The sequence below is a fragment of the Dothidotthia symphoricarpi genome (assembly GCF_010015815.1).
Source record: "Dothidotthia symphoricarpi CBS 119687 unplaced genomic scaffold P153scaffold_25, whole genome shotgun sequence".
Classification (NCBI taxonomy): Eukaryota; Fungi; Ascomycota; class Dothideomycetes; order Pleosporales; family Dothidotthiaceae; genus Dothidotthia; species Dothidotthia symphoricarpi.
In genome coordinates, this window is record NW_022985032.1 from 591,759 (window position 1) to 611,459 (window position 19,701).

At 49.6% G+C, this 19,701-nt stretch overlaps 4 protein-coding genes across 4 annotated transcripts; all 4 read right to left on the reverse strand.

The window, feature by feature from the left end:
* Positions 1-867: 867 nt before the first annotated feature.
* On the reverse strand, positions 868-3,428 carry P153DRAFT_303395 (glycoside hydrolase family 92 protein; the record flags this gene model as incomplete). Its single annotated transcript, XM_033664510.1, has 3 exons — positions 868-1,529; positions 1,581-3,245; positions 3,299-3,428. 3 exons carry the CDS (start codon positions 3,426-3,428, stop codon positions 868-870), a joined length of 2,457 nt encoding a protein of 818 aa, XP_033518438.1.
* A 2,905-nt stretch (positions 3,429-6,333) lies between these two features.
* Positions 6,334-9,947, reverse strand: P153DRAFT_327887 (uncharacterized protein). The gene has a single exon (XM_033665342.1). It carries the CDS (start codon positions 9,928-9,930, stop codon positions 6,526-6,528), a length of 3,405 nt encoding a protein of 1,134 aa, XP_033518439.1. The 5' UTR covers positions 9,931-9,947; the 3' UTR covers positions 6,334-6,525.
* A 5,460-nt stretch (positions 9,948-15,407) lies between these two features.
* P153DRAFT_435650 (BUD22-domain-containing protein) lies at positions 15,408-18,339 on the reverse strand. The gene is made up of 3 exons (XM_033673164.1): positions 17,873-18,339; positions 17,232-17,814; positions 15,408-17,062 (listed from the first exon to the last, which is right to left on the reverse strand). Exons 1-3 carry the CDS (start codon positions 18,033-18,035, stop codon positions 15,637-15,639), a joined length of 2,172 nt encoding a protein of 723 aa, XP_033518440.1. The 5' UTR covers positions 18,036-18,339; the 3' UTR covers positions 15,408-15,636.
* A 591-nt stretch (positions 18,340-18,930) lies between these two features.
* P153DRAFT_351714 (OsmC-like protein) lies at positions 18,931-19,636 on the reverse strand (the record flags this gene model as incomplete). Its single annotated transcript, XM_033666356.1, has 2 exons — positions 19,368-19,636; positions 18,931-19,315 (listed from the first exon to the last, which is right to left on the reverse strand). Exons 1-2 carry the CDS (start codon positions 19,505-19,507, stop codon positions 18,931-18,933), a joined length of 525 nt encoding a protein of 174 aa, XP_033518441.1. The 5' UTR covers positions 19,508-19,636.
* Positions 19,637-19,701: the final 65 nt, after the last annotated feature.

The window sequence follows — 19,701 nt, forward strand, 5'->3', positions numbered from 1 at the left end:
CAACTTTGGCATCGTGATTCAATAAAGTAAGGGTGATTTGAGCCAGCACCATCTACTTACTTCCCGTATGAATGTAGTTGACGGGGACAGAATACGCTTTTCGTCTGGAAAAGCCTAGTCGAAATGGACCAAACAAAGCCCGCGTGAAACCGGGCTTGTGGCACCAACTCATCCATATAGCACTATATAACACCCACGATGCTCACTTGCTCCCGTCACTTCATTCTCTATCACATCGAGCGCCATGAACATCGAAAAAGACCCCAGTCCCCACTTCGACGCAGCTAACAACGCCATTGACAGAGTCTTCATCCTTTTCCCCAAAACTTTCGAAGCCGCATGGCAACTCAAAGAAGCGTGCAAAGCCTATAACCGATTCTTCGGTCAACGAAACCCCGTTTGGAAGAAGCCGGATGGTCAGCGCACACCCAAGAGGCTCAAGGAAATGCTGAAACGAGGGAAAGTAGTAGAACCGAGGCTCGAGATATGGATCAGTAGGGTCCGGATGGGTGTGGAGACTGAGATGAAAGTTGAAAACTTGGAGGAGCAGGATGAGAAAGCGCGGAAGGCTTTCTTGTCGATTCTTCGGGATGATCTGAAAGGGGCAGTGAAGAGGTTGAAGACAGCCAAGAAGATATTGGAGCAGATTACGTTGTGTTTGTCACCGGAGGTTTCGTAGCTGATCGAACCAGACATGAAGTCAGAAGTCGATTACTAGGCTTGCAACATTTTCAACTGGATTGAATGATCGCATGACAACCTCATTCATCGTAATCATGCCTTAGTCTCGCGACACGGAAACCTACAAGAGCAATTATTACGTTTCATTTGTGTTGAATGGCATACCGATTGTAGTTCCATGATCTCTTATCCTTGTGCCAAATCAAGATCCAAATGACCTGGGCTTGGAGGCATATCACCCGTCTCCCAAACCTTCTGCTCAGCGCCCAACCGGAACAAGATTTCACCACCTTCTGTCATGATACCTCCGGCATCCCCGTGCTCAACCCAGTTCTTGTTCCACTCCTGATTGTTGATGTTCACACTTTGAACGTAGTATCCTTGTCGTCCATCTCCATCGTCCAAACCCTCCGTTCTGATTCTCAACGTTTTGTCGTAGTTGACCGTGATGTTGATATCCGCAAACCACGGCGACTCTAGTAGATACACAGGTGTTGTAACAACCGGATAGAGACCTAGCATCTGCCACACCAGCCAGCAGTTCAACGCGCCTGCATCAGAGTTGCCTGGAATCCCGTTGCTGCTGTTGAAGTAGAAGTCATTTGCAAGCTGACGGCTACGCTCCACACTCTTCCATTGCTTGTTGAGGTAGTTATACAGATATGGTGTCTGGAAGTCGGGCTCGTTGGCGACGTTGTTGATTGTTGTTATACCTAGTCCGTTCACTCCAAGGTCGACACCCGATGTGTTGGGCTGAAATACGTAGTCAAGGCGCGATTCGAAAAGAGCGGGACCGCCCATCAGGTCGATAATACGAGCAACATCATGCGGGATGACGAAAGAGTACTCTATTGAAGTGAGTACGAGGCATTTTGGAGCGGGAGAGGATGATGGCTTACCGAACGCAGTACCCTCGTAGCTCTCGTCACTCCAATTGCATTCCCCGCAATTGGTGATGTTATACGTCTTGTGGAACGTACCGTTGGCATATCGAGGCATGACAAATCCAGTAAAGTTGCGGCTCGTGGCCTCAGTATCCCAGCTGAGCTGCCAGCCTGCAGATCGGCGGAGGTACAGATCGCGCTGGTCAGGGGCTTCTCCAGCAGCAATTTGGCTAACAGCAAAGTCGTTGAGCGAGTATTCCACTGTTTTCGATACAGCCCGCGTATTTCTGTCTGCTGAGACATAACCAAGCGGGATCCAATCATTCAGTGCTGAGCGTCCTTCTTTTAACGAGCCTTGAGGATCGACAGGGTTCTGGTCGAAGAATGGCACGACATCGGCATCTTTTTTCACAGCAGCATAGCCTTCTGTCCAGTTGATGGATTCGCTTAGTCCTTTCACATACGCATCAGCAAGCACATTATCTGCATTCGATCCACCTTGGACTAGGCCGTTGTAATTCCCAGACCTCCCGTCTGGTAAATATCCTTCATGTTTGAACATATCTATCAATGATCGGATCATTGACTGGTAGTAGCTCGGTTGTATAAGATGCCATAACGACACTTGGTTCCGGAACAGATCCCACATTGTGTAGAAATCGTCCCAATACGGCTCATCGGAATCCCAGAGCGGATTCTCGCCAACCCGTTCGCTGGGGATAAGGTGCATGAAGTACAGGCTGGAATATAGAAGCGCAAGCCGCGTTTGGTTGGCAGATTTGGATGTGTCGACACGGATTTTGGAGAAAACATCGCGATTCCATTCATCGCGTGCTGCCTCCGCCGTGATTTCGATGGACCAGGACAACTCGGAGTTCTTGTACGCGCATGCTTTGTCGACAGACATGAAAGATATTCCCACACGAGACTTTACCTCTGTAGTATTGGTCCAGGAAAATACGGCGCCTACGCGATCGTTCATCGGCCCAGAACGCGCCGTCGATCCTGTGTATGTCGGCCGCGGTGTCGTGCAATTGTCGCAAGTACGGAAGTGACGACTGACTGGAAACGTGTTTCTACCCTTGAATGCCTTCGCTTGGTCCGGCAAACTATCGAACTCACCACACACATACACGGTGACCGGAGCACCAAGATTCCAGCCACCTGCAATGGAGGTGTATCCTGTGTAGACGGAAGAGTTGGGCGGAATCTCTATCTCGCCTCCGGTATAGAACTGCGAGTCCCAAGATCGCGTTGGATGCGGAAGGTAGTGCGAGAAGTCCACGAGAACATGTTTTTCAGCCGACTCCGGATAGGTGTAATGGTAAAGTCCGGCGTGTCGCGAAGCCGCCAAATCAGCTATGACACCAGATTCAAATTGCGTCCGGAAGTATCCCACGCTCGCTGTGTCGTCGCCAACTCGCGTTTGCCAATACGTTCGATTGTCCAGCAAATTCACGTCTCCATCAATCTGGGTCAGTGGCATCTGCGCCGGAAATCCATACTTTGAACCTCCTCCTGTCCCAGACACATGCATCAAACTCATCCCTGTGACATGGCCCTGTGGTGTCCATCCACCGTTTAATGCGCTTTGGTTGACGGGTTCTTCGTATGTATCGAGCCCGAGCTTAACCATGCCGAAGGGCACTGCACCGCCAACGAAGACGTCGCCTCCGCCATCTTGGTAATGTGGTTAGTCGGTGGAGATGAATGGGAAAGGGGACGAAACCTACATGCATATCCTGGAATGGCGCCTTCCGAGCCGATAAATGGATTCACGAATTGCGCATAGTCGATATTTTGAGCGAACACGCTGTCGACAATCATCAACAGCCCAGTGACTCTCACAGTGAGTGGTTTCATGGCTGTTATAGTCGTTCAAGATGGAGCAATTTCAGTGTATTGCCGCGTCTGGTCACAATTCGTTGTTTGCTTCTTCTTTGCAGCAGTCATCGCGCTACATGAGGGTACTTCTCGCCTTATCAGATCACGGGCACGATTCGAGGTTACATTGACACGCCCAGGTTCGGTCCTCGAACGTAAGCGTTTGCGATGATCCATGACGTCCTATGTACCCCTCTTTCTGCATTGGGTGCCTGCCAAGGTGCAAGGCAGCAACCAGTCGGGAGGGGTTGGAAGTTTCATCCTGGTCAAAATACTAGCGTGCGAGCACATGTCTCTCTTTTTAATTGAAGTTATTCCTAGATCCCATGTCAAGTTTCTTGAGTTCTGTCCGTCTGGTGAGTATATGAGAAACTCAACAACAGATGACATTTCCTCTTTTCTCTCGATTTTGGAAAAGCTCCCGCGTCATATATGAAAAATGAATGTAACGAAGTTCACCAGATGAAAGTGAATAGGCGTTGTCAGACTAAAGTCTTCCAGACAATAGATTAACACCTGCGAAAATTGTCTTATCGAAAGTTGAGACTAAGCAACATATTCGAACTGTCCAATAGCCTCGAGAGAAGAAGATCCTAATTCTCAAGTATAAGAACTTTATCAAAATGACATAAAGTAGAAAATCCACGAGTCTCTACACAGACAAACCCCATCATTCATTTTGAATATTGAACAGATACTAATCTTTACCCTGATCAATCCAGCTCACAGAAATATAGTAGAAGGAATATTTTGCTGCATAAGAACAACGAATCATGCATTTTTCTAGTCCCAATTTGTGTTTCACAGTAGTGAGAAAGGGAGGAGAACATGTAATTGACTGTGTTGACTTTTGTTCCATGGCATTCCAAGCCTAGGGAAGCAAACATTTTCTATGTGGTATAACTGACTCCCACCCTTCCCGTCATGCTTTAAGCACAATATGCCTTTTCGTAAGATATGCGAGTGTTCAGCAGAGGGGTTCTCATATTCGAGACAAAAGATTAGAACGCCCAGCATGCGACGAATTTTTTAGTAATTCAGACGGGGTATTGTCTTCTTAGTTGCAGGTTTGGAATCGTGCTAAATTTCCGCCAGTGAAGTCAATACATAAAACAGACCAAGCAATCCAGCCATATGTTTGGTCGTCGAATTCTTCTTGAAGGAGTAGAAATATGTGGAGAGGAGGAGAGAATTCATGATCGTGTCATCATGCTGGCGCAGTCCACATGCATCAATACTCATTTCTTTCCAAATTTACAACTTTCACAGCAAGTACAGAGAACGTCACCTCATATCTTGTATCTTTTGCAAATGATGTTGTTTTCGTGGGTAAAGAAGTTCTGGAGCGAAGACACACAAGTCGGATACGGCAAAAAGACAAGAAACAACCCCTCCCAGCCACACATAGTGGATTGTCAATCCCATTTCGAAGATATATAGTCGATTCCGGTCCACATCGTCGTCCTCCCTGGTGGTTTTGAACCGTAACCTCCCACAGAAGAAACAAAGATCATCGAGCATATCCTCGAGAGTCTTTAGTAGATCCATAAGTGTTGCAGCACGAACTCCATAGCCATCTAGGCCAACAGTTTCCGCTCACATGCGAGCGACGTTTCTTTGTTTGAACCATGCTCTTCTACAGAAAGAGACCGCACTCATACAAAGGAAGAGATGGATTTAGGTAGATAGATAAAACGTGTGTAGAAGTAGTAGAGCGAGAAGAACAAAGACTCCATCGTAAGGTGCGTCTTTCTTTACAGCTCACATGTGAGCATATTCAGGTTCCCTGAGTTTCGATTTTTCACAGAGAAGGAGGAGAACATCGGGGGCGATACTCCTGGATTTTGATAAGTACACTCTTGGTTGTGCGTGTGTGAATGTTGCAGAGATAAATACACGGACTCAATGACCACGTCGCTGAGACATCTCGGTTTGTTTTTGGGTTGGACATTCTGCGAAAGAAGCAGAGGTCATGCCAGAGCTCGTTGTCGTTCTTTTTGAAGGCTGAAGGTTGTGTATTCGAGTAAGGAGCGTCGAGAACAGAGACTCCATCATCCGATCCCTTAAGTCTTTCAGTCCGCATCAATACTGTATAGTGTCCATTTTGATCTAGATTTTCTGCACAGAAGACGAAGATCATTGTACATGTCTTTAACGGCTTTAACATATATGTTAGTTTTGTATAGAAACCTTGTAGCGAGACCAGGAGCACAAAGACTCAATGTATACGTCGGTGAGGTCTTCAAGTCCACATTAGCTCAGCGCTCTCGCACTTTAAAGTCCATGTTTTATGTCGAAAAGGGCGAGAACATTCAGCCGATTCGCCTAGGTTTTTAGTAAACACATTGTTGGTTGTGCCACCGTAGCAACGAGCACATAAAACTCGTGTATATAGTTTTATAGTGCCAGAGAAAGAACATCAAGGCCTTTCGAACCCAGGTTTGTAACATACGACGCAAACTAGGTGGATCGATATCCTCATGCGATGATGGAGCATCTGTTTCACGATGCGTACTAGTTTTGAGAGAAGGCAAGTTTTTGAATAGCAGGTAGTCTCTTCCCATATCAAGGTCTTGTCTGGGGTTTGATTTCCGTGTACCTCTTCGATACTGATCTTGAGTTGTTGGGATGTAGCAGAAGGAACCAAGATGTTTGATAGTTCCTAGAAGAAAGATGTTCTGTAGATATACCCGATTTGCAAAGCGCACAAGCGAGACCACATTAAAGGTTTGAACAAGTTTTTTTGTTGCTGAGTAGTTTAGAAAGGGCATTAGACACATGTGGCGATTTGTTAATTCTTTTTGGAAATTCCCGTTCATAGGTAAGGTCAATTTTGAACATATGCGCGGTGTGGGAGAGAACGCCTTGATTACCAGGCGAAATGCTCTTTTATATTCAGTAAGAAGGGAGTCATGTGGCATATGAGTAGCGACTAGTCACAGTACCACGTTGGCCACCGTTGAGTCTAACCCCTCTATTTACCATTCTATATGGGGACAAAGGTCCAAACTATGCCAATCCCACACATTACACGATATCTAACACTATCACAATCCCAAGCCTCCCATATCCTCCTCTAAGCACCCCCAAACACCAACAAGCTCTGAACATGCACCTCACCAAACCCTCGCCTCCGCAGCATCTCCCTCCCCCGATGCGCTGGGAACTCAGCTACAACCAAAACACCCACACACTCTGCGCCAACCCCAGCATCCCCCAGCAACTGCAGCACGGCACAAAGCGTCTCACCCGTAGCCAGAACATCATCCAGCACGACAACCCTAGCGCCCCTGCGAAGCACACCGCTCTCCATCTCGATCCTCTTCTCCCCCGACCTGCTAGCTGTGACAGACGAGATATGCGACGCCGTCTTGACAACAGACACAGTGGGAGGAGGTAGCTTGCCCGCCTCGCGGATTAGTATCAGGGGCACGTTGACGCGCGAGGCCAGTGCGGATGCGTAGATGAAGCCGCCTGCCTCGCAGCACGCGATGGCGTCGACATTGGCCCAGGAGCCGGCGAAATAAGTGAGGAGGAGGGATGTGCATAGGGACAGGCCGCCGGGCTGCTGGGCGATGCCGAGAACGTGGCGGAAGGAGATGGATGGGCGGGGGAAATCGGGAACTGAGCGCACCATGGTGGCTAGGCGGTGGAGGTCGGCGTGGAAGAAAGGGAGGAGGTGTTGTTGGGCGAACGTTTCTGCGGCTGAGGTTCCGGGATTGTTGTTGGCAAATGCGATACTGGGGTGGTGGTATGAGGTCGTTGAGGTCGGGGTAATATTGTTGGTGAGCTTGCTGTCGCCATTGTGGTATCCTCGGCGAACCCGCCGCGTCTGTTCATTAGCTTGGACATGGACCTCAAGGAGTCTACTGTCTGGCACCAGATGCGAGAAGGTCGCAACGGGCGCCTCATCCCTCATGCCAGTGATGAGCAGCACATCTACTTCTCCGGCGCCGTGCACAACATCCAGAAAATGCTCCTCTGGCAGGCGAGGTCGTTGCTGCACCTGTTCCTGGAAAAATGCTGTCAATGTTGGCCGGTGTTGCTCCTTGTAGACACGGTCGTAAAGCAGGCGACTCAGGTCGGCACCAGTAGCTACGGCGTACTCCCGCTTGGTCGCATCGCTGATGCTGACTGCACACGCCGTGAGGCTGGTTTGCGTGAAGATAGAGACCCAAACATCGGCACAGTAGTCCTTGCCGGCGCCACACTCACCCGTGACAAGAATGATGAGCTTCGGTTCCGTGAGGGTTTTCGGGAGAGGGCAAGCATACGCTAGCACGCGACGTGGGTCGACGCTATGCTTAAGACGGGCAAGGCGTTGACGGTTCGATCCGAAAGCTTTGACCGCTAGTGCGTCATCTCTGGGGTCAGGTCCAAGATCTGCCCCGTAAACTCCACTGCTCAACGACAACAGGTCCTCGGCGACACTGTAAACCCATGCCACGGCTGAGGATGCGGCTTCGGTACCATCTTGGTCGCGCGGCCAGACGCCGGTTATCACGCAGGCAAAGTCCCAGTCCCGACAGCCAAACGCAGTAGCATCGGCCGGAACGTCACTAACCGCTGCGCCGCCATGCAGTAGATGGAGATAGCAAAGTGGTGAAGGACGCGTCTTGACGGCTGCCACTAGGCAATCGGCGATGGTCGCTTCTCCAATGTGTTTTAGAAACAAGCATCGCTTGAACGACGACGTCTTGTCGCCACCGTGCCCGCCGTGCATGCCAGACATGTACATCTCCGTCTCGAACAAGCCGACGCTGTCTACGACCTTGACATCATTCTCTGGCCCCCAGACTGCACTCATCGGTGTGGGCGCATGTGTTGCAGAAGTGAGACTATTCGTGGAACACTCGTACATGGTCACGCCGAGATGCAGCTGGTTGGCATCCCAATATAGATACGCGTCTGCAGAACAGTTCGGCTGGAGTTTGCTGGCGACCAAGTCATCGAACTCGTTGAGCTTGACCCGAGCCTCCACATCGTTGCTCAGCGGGACAACCCAGTTACGAACCAAGTAGGTCGGAGCCAGGTAAGCCTTGAAAGTCACGCTGAGGACGATGCCGAAGTTGGTCCCAGCGCCTTTTATCGCCCATAGCAGATCGTCTTCGTTCTCCGGTCGAACAGCTCCGGCTGGACGGTGCTGGCTTGGGACGTGGCCGACGTAGAGAATCTCGCTCGAGTTGACGCTGACCAAGACGGCACCGATAATGGAGTCGCAAGCAAGCCCGTGCAACCTAGCCAAGTGTCCAATGCCTCCTTGTAACCAGAGCCCAGCACCCACACTTGGTCGAGACCCCAGAGGTACTGTCACACCCGCCGCCATGGCCTTGCTGATGATGTCCCCCGTCTTGCACCCAGCCCCAGCGACCACCAACGAACCGGAATGATTTCCTCCATCCACACCTGCTGAGAGGATGTGTACTTGGTCAAAGGCGCCCATGTCGACTGATACGACATTTGGCCAGAGACAGTGGCCGCTGTGACCCCCACCAACAACAGTCAGGCCGACCCCGTGATCCAAAGCCCATCGAACGCACTGCTGAACGTGCTGAACCTCTGTCGGCCTGACAACCGCGGCGGGACGGTGGACACGAGCCTCCCGATTCTTAATCGTCTTCTCACCCTCCACTAATGGCACCAGCGCCGTCAGTCCCGACAACGAGGTTGCATGTTGAGTAAACGCCACCATGACATTTGGCGCGCTGAACACGAGATGCCCTGGATGAGCCTCCTCGCGACGGCCCAAAGCACGGCACACCTTACGCCAATCATTTCGAACAGCTTCATTACCGTCCACGCTGAACCCCACGACGAAATCAGCAAAGCAATCCAGCACCTCATCCTCGTCCGCCACGCGAACAACTCCAGCAGGAAAACACGCTGTGCGATGGCACACCAAGCCGTCGAGATCCAGCACCCCGTCCCGATGGAAGACTATCACCATCCCACCCCCAGGCCGCTCGGCAAGCATGCTCAGCGCCCGCTCGATGAAGCTGCGCTTAGGCTTCATGCCGTACATGCTGTGGCAGAACAGAACAACATCGTATGTCTCGCTGTCGGTACTCCCTAGCTCAAACGGCAGCCGTCGAATATCCGCCGCACTCTCCAAACAAGGCAGCGCACCCTCCGTCTCAGACATACAGCAAAGCCCCTCCTCCAGCCTCGCGGCAAACAAAGCGTTAGGCTCATACGCAGCATATCTCCCCACTCTGCGCCTCAGTTGGCTGGGAAGACATTCCAGCACACTCTTCGGTCCGGGCCCGATTTCCAGCACCGAGACACGGGTCCGCGATTCGAGAAGAGAAGTCAGAAGTTGGGATAGTTGAGGGATGATGAAGTCGCGGTACGTCGTGCGTTCTGAGTCGCGCACTAGGACGTCGAAGCCCGCGGTGTATTGTGCGTCGGACAGGGGTTGTTTTGAGGATTCTTTTTGGACGCGCTGGACTAAGGAATGTTTGAGGGAGGTGAGGGTTGCCATTTTGGCGTGGTAGGCGCAGGTGGTGAGGACTGGTTGTGGTTATGGAGGCAAGGCCAGGGTGAGTGGGGTGGGGTGGTAGGCCTCAATTCAGGATCCGTATATTGAAGCGCAATGAAAAAGCAAGGAGGATATGAGCGTTTGTTAACTTGACTTGAATTGCCCGCGTGAAAGTGGAAGTGAAACGTTTGCGACGCCACTAAGACGAGATTGGAATATGCTGTGTCGCATAGCTGCATATAGTATTTACGTCGGCGGAGGGATTGTCTTGTTGGGGGATGTGTGCATGGGTATATGTTTGCTGGGGCTGTTTATTGGTTGATCGCTGCCTTACCGCCTACTGATATGCATGCAAATAGGCGCGGAAAACGGACGATGGATGGCTCAGCCTTGCGAAGAGACAGCTTGCCTGCATGTCGCCATTCACTGTCTACCACCAACGGCGCAATAATTGTCAACCAAAACAATGAACACCAAATAACGCACACAAGCACGTAATCGAACTCATCAAACCGACCCTTCCAACTTATTGTATCACCACGCAAACCACAACAATTGCACGTAGCCTTCCCTATCCCTTCTTGTATGCGAGATTGTATGCGCCTAACCTAGCCTAGCCTGACCAGAATACAAAGCGGCTTCTTTGTGTCACTGGAAACATGCAGGATCCCTTGTACGTAAGTCTCGCAGAAAGGTTTGTAAGTGTGGGTTGGCGTGCGTAGTCCAGCCTTGGCTACCTTGAGACGCGGGAGTAGAGGGAGACATGCAGCAGGGCGTCTTGATTTTTCAATTTATTGTGAGAGTAGGCGGTTCACTAGCTGAGAAGACTATTTTTGTAGAGGTAGATAAAGGAGGGGTGCGCACATCGAATGGCAATGCGTGGGTTTTGGATTCCCATATGAGGGTACAGGTGTGATTTACGGTTGTGCATGGTGGATGTCCGGGACCGACACAGCATCAATAGGGCTACTGGTAAGTTTGGAAAAGAGGACTGACATTTCGGCAAAGAAAAGGAATTTTGGACTTTTCGTAGGTTTTGAAGCAAGACGACACTCTCGGCATATAATCCCAGTGATGGCGACTAGGGTACTTATGAACTGCCTGTTTGGAAGATTGTTTTATAGGCCAAGAGAAGGGGGAGGGAAGCCGCACATCTTGGATATGTTCGCGTGGTATAGGTGAACATAGGATTTTCAGGTTGTAGTTTAGGTTGTAGAAAGTATATGCATCAACACGCCACCACTCCAGTGATGGGGAATTTTGGGAAAGAAGACAGACATCCTTGTTTCTCTGGTTGCGTTTTAGCTTTCCGTAGACGGTGAAATGAGAGAAAACTTTCTCCACATGACCATGGCGGAATTTAAATTTAAGTACTCATGACTGACCATGCTCAAGAAACTGTTTTATAAGAGGGGAGACACAACCCGCACATACAGCGTCGCGTAACAGATTTCAGATTCCCAAGTCATGATACTCAAGAGCAGAGACTCCGAAACCACATGAAGTCGCTGATGGGATGTTTTCAGAAGAGAGACAACAGACATGTTGCTAGCACTGTTGTTTTTCTCAACTTCTTTGACTTTCTGTAATTACAAAGTATGGAGATTCTTCTAATGTGTTTGACAGAAAGCTTTTACGGTACTCATGGCGAGCTGACAGCGACTTTTTGGGACCAGTACATATCATTATATGTGGGACTTTTATTCGAGACCACAGTTGAGTTTATGGATTGTGTAGAAGGTCTTTCGTGGAAAGGCACGCGCCGAACGCAGACATGTTATCTCCCCTACGATCTTTGATAGTGAAGTAGATGAACATAGAAAAATGTTTTCTCAAGAAGCAAGGACCTGGTTCGGCTTCGATAGCGTCATCTAAGCACACCCACATCTCATCAATTTCTGCACTGGCGAACTGAGTTATTCTTTTGAGGGTTTTGAGGCTGCGATCTTCGACTTGGACAACACTGTCTTTGTCGCTCTGCAGCAGCCTACATCATTTTTGTTTCACGCCCTTCTCCCCCCTCTACTCATGGAACCACATACCGTCAACATCATGTGTTTTAACGGCCGGCTCCCCTTCTCTCCACACTACCTGCCCATGTGCTTGGGGTCGATCATAAAATTGTGTAGCATCTTCCCTATCATGGCGGGGGTGACATCGATAGTGTGTATAGCTTTTTGAGTGCGAATAACGACGAATGCAGGAAATATATGTAAACCAGCCCTCCAAAGTAGGTATTTTGTTAAGGAGTACCAAGCACTCATGAAAGCAAGTCTTGCGTGACTTTCAAGATCGTGCTCATCATCCTAAGAGTGATGATTTTTGAATGCAAGATACCCTCGCCGAAATCAGACATAATATTCTAGTAGCACATGTTTTGTGATTCAATAGGCGCGAGCAGAGGTTTTTGTTCCATAGCCTGTTTGATGGCGCGGTAGATGTAGACCGGATACTCCCATATGAACTAATAAGTGAGATATCCGGGTAGTCATGATTGAGGTGCTTCTGAGTTTTTGAAATCGTGCTCATCGTTCCGATAGCCATGAAATCTAAGTGCAAAAAGGGTTCGATGAGACTACACATGTCATTTAAATGGTGTTCTTTTTATATCTCCCAAACAAACCTGTAAGGGAGGGAAGAGGCGTACTCATGGAAAAGGTCGTCATCCGTTTTTAGGTAAATGGGGAACACATTTTTATTTAAGGACCTGTGAAGGCTTTCCGACTTTTTCAGGTGGCAACCCTTTTTGTGTACAGACACAGCCGTTGATGCAGACATAGCGCATCAAAAAGATTCTTTTGGTGTTAGAGTAGCCATGGGCAGACGGGAACTTCTATATAATGTAACCACATCGAAGTATTAATTACTCATAGATAGTAGCGCTGAACGTTTTAAAGAGATAGAAAGCGACACGTCCTCTATACTTTTGGAGAAGTGCCTGTTGCCCTTTTTGTTTATAAACAAAATTGCTAAACTAAGACATGCAGTTTTGAATGGACACTTTTAGTGTTGTAGTTGGCAGATTCTTCCAGATGGATCTTTGTTCGAGAGCATTCAGGGCACCCATGGCATAGCCGTTAATTGCTTTCAGAGAGATACAAAGTTACAAGGCTTTTGTAGGTTTTGGGACATATCATCATCGCCTTGTTCATGTGCAGATACAGCCACCAACGCAGTTATTGTGAGGTTCGACAAGGATTTTAGTTTAATATTAGATAGCGGCAGCCCAAATCTCCTACATGTAGACGAATATCAGGATTTTTGGGTACTTGTAGACAACACATCAAACGTTTTAGAGAAACAAGAAGTGTGAGAGTTTTAAAACTGTAGTTGTAGCCTAAATGGCTAGTTTCTTTGTTGCAAAGGCCACCGAAGCCAGACATGTAGTTGAGAGCGACATCTTTGTAACGTAGTACACGAACGCGGGCAGGTTCTCCCACATGTCGTCATAGAAGTGAACTTTTGAATGCTCATGTAGTCAATTGCTGTGTTCTTGGAAGTAAGACATGCCATTATATGCGGACATTTCCAAAGACCCATGTTGAGTTGTGTCTGTCCATTGTATAGAGGTTTGTAGGATCCAATCATGATATGCTAGCATTGCCTTTCCAGCCTCGCGATGAGCGAAGGCAGACCAGTTCTTCCACATATCATGATAGATGTGAACTTTCGATTCCCATAACGTCTCGATTGATGCCGTTTTAGAAAATTAACATACAATTCTTCAGCTCTGGTTTCAGGTACACATAGTCAGTCGGCTGTATAAAAGCTTTTCAACGAACAAGCCCACTAAGCGCAGACATACGGCTTTTCAATTGACATTTTGGTAATACTGTAAGTAGAGGTAAATAGATCTCTCCCACATAATGTATGTTTGTTGAAACTATCAAGGCATTTATGTATTACATTCCGTAGACTTTTGAAGAATAGCAGGACATAGCTGGCATTCGTTTTTCCTTTTTTTCTGTGGAAAGTACGGTAGTACTCAAAGATTATGTACCAGAAAGCTGCCGATGCAGCCATGTAGTTCAAAACCGATCTTTTGATGTTATAGTGCACGAAAACAGACAAATCCTCCCATATGAACCATTCATCTAGGTTTTTGAGGTACTCATGTAATCGTCTTAGTTTACTTTTGGAGAACAACAAAACATCACAGTCAACGATCTTGAGTTTTTTCGTACGAAATAGCGGTGGTGGTTTTGAATTGTGTGGCCAGCGGGTTTATATAGAGGGAAAGCCGCCGACGCCACCATGATCTTTGCTTCTATGCTGTTTCATGTCGAAGGGGCAGGGTAGACGAACCTCTCCCACATAGAGTAATTGTTGTTGTTGTATTTACGAGTACCATGAATTTGCTTTGTCTTCGTTTCAAGAGTGTCTCTCGCTTGAGTGATAAGCTGGTTCAGGTTCGAAGAACGCCGCAGACCCAAGTATTAGTTGTTTTTGGTCTATTTTTGATATCGCAGTACAGATACACAAATCTCTTCCACATGACGTAAATGTTGAATGACTTTAGGTACTCATAGCTAAAAGATTTTAGAGAACGAGACATGTAGCCTTCTGTATCGTTTTTGAGTATTCGAAATATAGTTTATTGCTGGAATTCTCAGTGGATTTATGTGCAGAGAACGCAGACGATCCAGACATTGCTTGTAGCCAAGACGTTTCTGATACCGCACCAGGCACAGCAGACAGAATCTCCCCCCATTAACATCGTGTTTCATAGGTCTAGGCATTCATGTATAAGTATCCATGAGGTTTCGGGAAATAGGAAATAACGCTCCATGTAAGAGAAGTCCAGCACTTTTTTGTAGATGCAAAGAAAACCACCGACCCAGACATTGTCGGTAACAGAGTCTTGTTTGATGTCGCACTGGGCGAGGCGAACAGGATCTCCCACATGATATGTTCGGCGGAAAAATTTAGGTACTCATCAGCCAGGTATTCAACGCTTTTAGAGAAACACCACCCCATCGATGGGTTTCCAAAACTTTTTTTTCGAACGCAAACTCACCGACCAACCCAGCCATCGTGTAGGCACGTAGCTCTTTTCGATATCGCAGTGTATGCGGACAGCAAACTCCGCACCACATTGCCATCTCACATGCTAGATTTTGACTCCCCATGCGCTCACCATTGTAGCGTTTCTGATTCCCGCGAGAAGACCATACCGGTCATTATTCTGAAGTTTTGGCTATATATCTTTTAGGGGAGAAGAGAGGAAGGAAGAAACACATTAACAAGTACAAACTTGGTTTTGGGGGAAGAGATTGTTTTGGAACAGGAGGACCGAGACATGGGAGTTTGTCTTTATAGTTTTGAAGAGATGTGGTTTTTGAGAAAGAAGAGCACATGACTGGTTGATAGTACATTTTTGAAGAGATGAAATGTTTATGTGAGGATTAGGAAAGAAGGGAAGGGAAGGGAAAGGGAGAGGGAGAGGATTTTATATGGATGAGGAGAGGTGCGCACGTGATGGTTCGATGGAAACCTATGTGTGCGTGTAAGCCTTGCAGTTTCGTAAATTTTTCGCTGCGTTTGCTCATCGGGCATATTCTACAATGGGCCCTCAGGTATGATGATGTGTATGGTGTATCAAGCACCAAATCGGAGAGTAGTTCTAGAAGGCAAGGACGAGCGAGCGCACACGCATGATAGCATCAGCCTTTTTCTGAATCTAACCTACCCGGGTATCTCCTCAATCCATCAATCAAACACGACCTTATTCCCCTGCGGCGCCCCCTTAAGATCAATCTTAATCATCTTCTTCTCCTTCGCCGCCTTCGCCGCCTGCCAACTAGGATGCAATGTCCCCTTATCATCGCGCTCAATTTTCTTCTTGCCAAGCGGCAGTGCATTCTCGCCAGTCTGCATCGGCCCCCTCCCTCTCGGCGCTTCACCTCTATCGCCCCTCCCTCCTCTCCGGTCGTCGCTGACTGCGCCACGCTTCGCATCCCACCCCTTGTTGCGCTCCACTTTCTCCAAATGCTTCGCCTTGGCGCCGAATTTTGCTTCGGCGATCTTCTGGCGCGCGCGTTGGCCGCGCCGGTTCTTGCGAGGAGCTTCGGTGTCGAGGTCGGAGGCGGAGGAGTTGGAGTCGGAGTAGTAACCTGCGTGGCTGAGGCCGGGAAGGAAGGCGGAGGATGTGAATTTGGGTTCTGGTTTCGATTTCGTTTTTGGTGGTTTGAGGGATTCAGAGTCCGAGTCTGATTCTGATCCTGATAGGTCGGATGGAGGTGCGATGAGGCGGTTGATATGTGCGGGCTCGTCGTCGTCGTCGTCGTCTTCGCTGTCGAGATCTGCTAATGGTGCCGCTTCTGAGCTTCCGCTTGCGGCGTCGAGGTCGGCGTCGGCGTCGTGCTCGCTGTTGCTGTCTCCTATGCTTGGAGGTCTCTCGTCGTCTGATGCTGACCCATCGCTGTCTTCCTCTCCAGAAGACGGCTCTGCTATCCTTGCGCTGAAAGCCGCAAACGCATCGCCCTCCTCGTCGCTCAAGCCACTCATATCCACATCCCCGCCCTCCTCTTCTACCTTAGCCGGCATCTTCGCAGGCTTCCCTCCCTTCGCCTCCCCACTTTGCGCCACGCTCCCACCCGCGCCCACAACCTCCTTCAACTCGACAATAACCCTATCCACCGGCTCCCTGACCCCCTTAACCTTATACAACCTCGCCAGCACATTCAACACGGCCGGATCCTGACTCCCCTTCTCCACACCCTCGACATATTCCCGCAGCGCCTCATGCTCCTTCAGACTCTTCACCTTGCCCACCGTCCGGCGCAAATGCTGGTCCGCGAGCTTCACCAAGTCCAGACCCTTGAGCACCGTGTATTCGGCGTCGAGACGCGCTAGCGCTTTCGTGTCTTTTTTCGCGACGGCCGTCTTCTTGCGGCGGGAGTGCTTTTGGCGCTCGAGCGAGGCGCCATGGCGGAGCGCTGTGAGGAGCGGTTTTTGCGCCGTCGTGAGAAGGGTTGTGCAGAGTTTTTTCAGGCGCGCGGGGATGGGTGCAGCGGCGGGGGCGGGCGAGGGGGAGCGCTTGCGTTTGGCCATTTTGTTGGTGTCGTGGGGGGGAAAGGTGGTTTGGTGACGGCGGTGGATTTTTTTTGGGATGGAAAGTGAAAACCCGCGTCGACTTGCCGCATTCGCGTAAAATTGCGTGCGCGGTGGACGGGTCTGTGCGCGCCATCACATGGCAGGCACGTTCACCATCAACGACACCACATCTGCACGAGAATCATCAAACAATCATTCCGACCCCCTACACACAGCTACACATACCCTCCCATCATCTCCTAACTCACTACCCACCACCCCTCCCCACCCTCGTCCTCTCCGCCTCAAACTGACTCGCCCTCGGATACCAAACATGCTCACTCCTCCCTCCCCCACCCCCCCTTCCACCACCCACCTGCCCAGCACTCCCCTCAATCCGACTCCCAATATACGCAGACTCGCCCCCAACGCCCCTAATCCGCTCTCCCATCCCCGTCATCCCGCCCACCTGCTCATGTGCGCGCAACTCTCCTGATCGCAATCCCCTGTGGCTCGAGCGGGGGAAGTTGGTCGTGGCTAGTGGGGTTTGTGCAAATGATGGCCCTGGTGCTGGATTTCTGTGGCTTGGGGGAGGGAAGCTACCTGTTGACATTGAAGCCTGATTTTGGAATTGCTGCTGCTGTTGGTGCGAACGTTGCGATTGCTGTTGTGACTGCAACCACCGCTGCGATTGCGACCGTGGATTTTGAGCCAGATCCTGGCCTTGAGCGAACATGTTCGGTGTCGTAGCGCCAGCGCCAGGAGGAGCGAAACCCAGCCCTGCACCGGCAGAGCCGTGCGCCGATGCACCGCCAGCGGGGCCAGCGTAGACATTATCATTTTGATTGTTAACTATGTCCAAGTCAGCTTCCACTCCCTTCCCACTCATTCAATCAACACGGTAGTATACATTGCATAGCAAAATCTTGTGGAGGCGGAGGAGGAGGAGGCCCAGCTATTTTCATATCACCATCCTTCTTCTTGTCACGGCCTACCAACTTATTCCAGCCCGACTCCCAATACGTCGGTTTATGCGGGCGCACGAACGCTTTTCTTGAGTGTTTCTCCGGCATGACTTATTGTGATACACATCTATACCAGAAAAGGAAAAAGGCGGCATGATATACAAACTTCTTCCTTTGAAGCCCGAGGAAGTGACGGCGCGCACCACCCACGCCCACTCATATTTGCATACGCATATGAAGGAATGTACCTTCACTCACCACTTTGTCCTGAGCTTCCGCGGGGAAAATCTCAATCATTAGTGAGCGATACTCAGCGTTGCGGGGTATTGACATACAGATGGGGGGTGGCGTGGAACTTCGACCGAAGCACATGGTGATTTGGGACTGTGATGGGTAGAAGAGTCGAGAAGAGGGTATGTTGACGTCTCTGGCGGGAATGCGGCGCTGGGGTATATAACGTCGACGTTTGGGGTGATGGGCATGACGTGAAGATGCCGCGCTGTTTGGTAATGAGTTTATCATTATTCACGCTGGTTATCACGTTGAGCTTCACGCCTCTGTACTTGCTATTGATGTAGGCGCCTTATAACTTACACCAAAACAACGTCTTTTATTGTCAATATATGAGTTAGAGAATACACGCTGTAAACAGCAACTTAATCCCGATCCCACATTTTACAGCACGGCATTCTATGCCAAAACTTCACCACTCGCTTATCCAGCGCGGGAAACTTTACAACAGCCAAGCAGGTGATGAGAACTCTGGCGACTTTCCACACGACTGCCAAGGGAACAAACAATGTGTTCTGAAAATGAGAAAAGAACGGTAACGCAGGATATCTATAATGTAAACAGAGAGAACTAGCACAAGCATGGTGGTGATTGCGGGTATGTTGATTATGATTTACGGCAATTATAGATGCAGACCTTGAATGTAAATGTAAGTGCGAGCGATCCTCCTATCGCTCGTCAATAGATTTTCATTACTCTCCCAACAACCCCCCTACATACTCTCCACACTAACCGTCGTATGCACATTCCCCTGCGTCGCCCTCGAATACGGACAAACCCCCTTCGTCTTCTCCACCAACTCCTCCAACTTCCCCTGCTCAATCCCCCTAACCCTAACCTTCAATTCCACCCTAAGTCCCATATCCAAATCCTTCATACTACCCACAAGATGCACCGTGCTCTCGACCACACTATCCTCAGTCTTAGTCGGCATCTTGACCCCCAGCGTCGGCGCAACGGCGTTCATGGCGGATTGGAAACACGCGCCGTAGCCCGCGGCGAAGAGCTCCTCGGGGTTGGTTTTCCCTTCGTCGCCGGGGCCGCCCAGCGCTTTCGCCATGGTTAGGTCGATTTTTAGGTTCTCGCCGTCTACGTGGCTGAGGGATGGGTTAGCTGAGGGGGTTGTTTTTTTGGGGGGGAGGGGTGTACCCGGTTCGGGCGCCGACGACGGTTGCGTGTGCGGCGTATATGCTGGGTGCTGTTTCGGTGTTGAGGAAACGACGAGGTGTTGTGAAGGTGATTGGGCGCGATGCGCGGAGGGCCTGGCGTGCGAGGATTCTAGTAGCCATGATTGTGTGTTCGATTTTGGTCAATTAGGAATTTGGGTGTTTTGGCGCGTGGTTTACAAAAAGACAATGAAGATTTGGTTTTGGTTTATGTACAGTTACAGTGGCACCACACCGTCTTTAATATTTTTCGTGCACGCGATGAATTATGACGTGACGTTCCGTGTTGCGAAGTCGATGACGCCTGTACGACCCGT

Coding starts and splice junctions, on each gene's coding strand:
- P153DRAFT_327887 (XM_033665342.1), bottom strand. CDS start 9,930: ATGGCAACCCTCACCTCCCTCAAACATTCCTTAGTCCAGCGCGTCCAA.
- P153DRAFT_435650 (XM_033673164.1), bottom strand. CDS start 18,035: ATGCCGGAGAAACACTCAAGAAAAGCGTTCGTGCGCCCGCATAAACCG. Junction 17,815..17,872: donor ACAAGATTTTGCTATGCAAT/GTATACTACCGT, acceptor ACTTGGACATAG/TTAACAATCAAAATGATAAT. Junction 17,063..17,231: donor GTGGGGAGGGGTGGTGGGTA/GTGAGTTAGGAG, acceptor GAATGCGGCAAG/TCGACGCGGGTTTTCACTTT.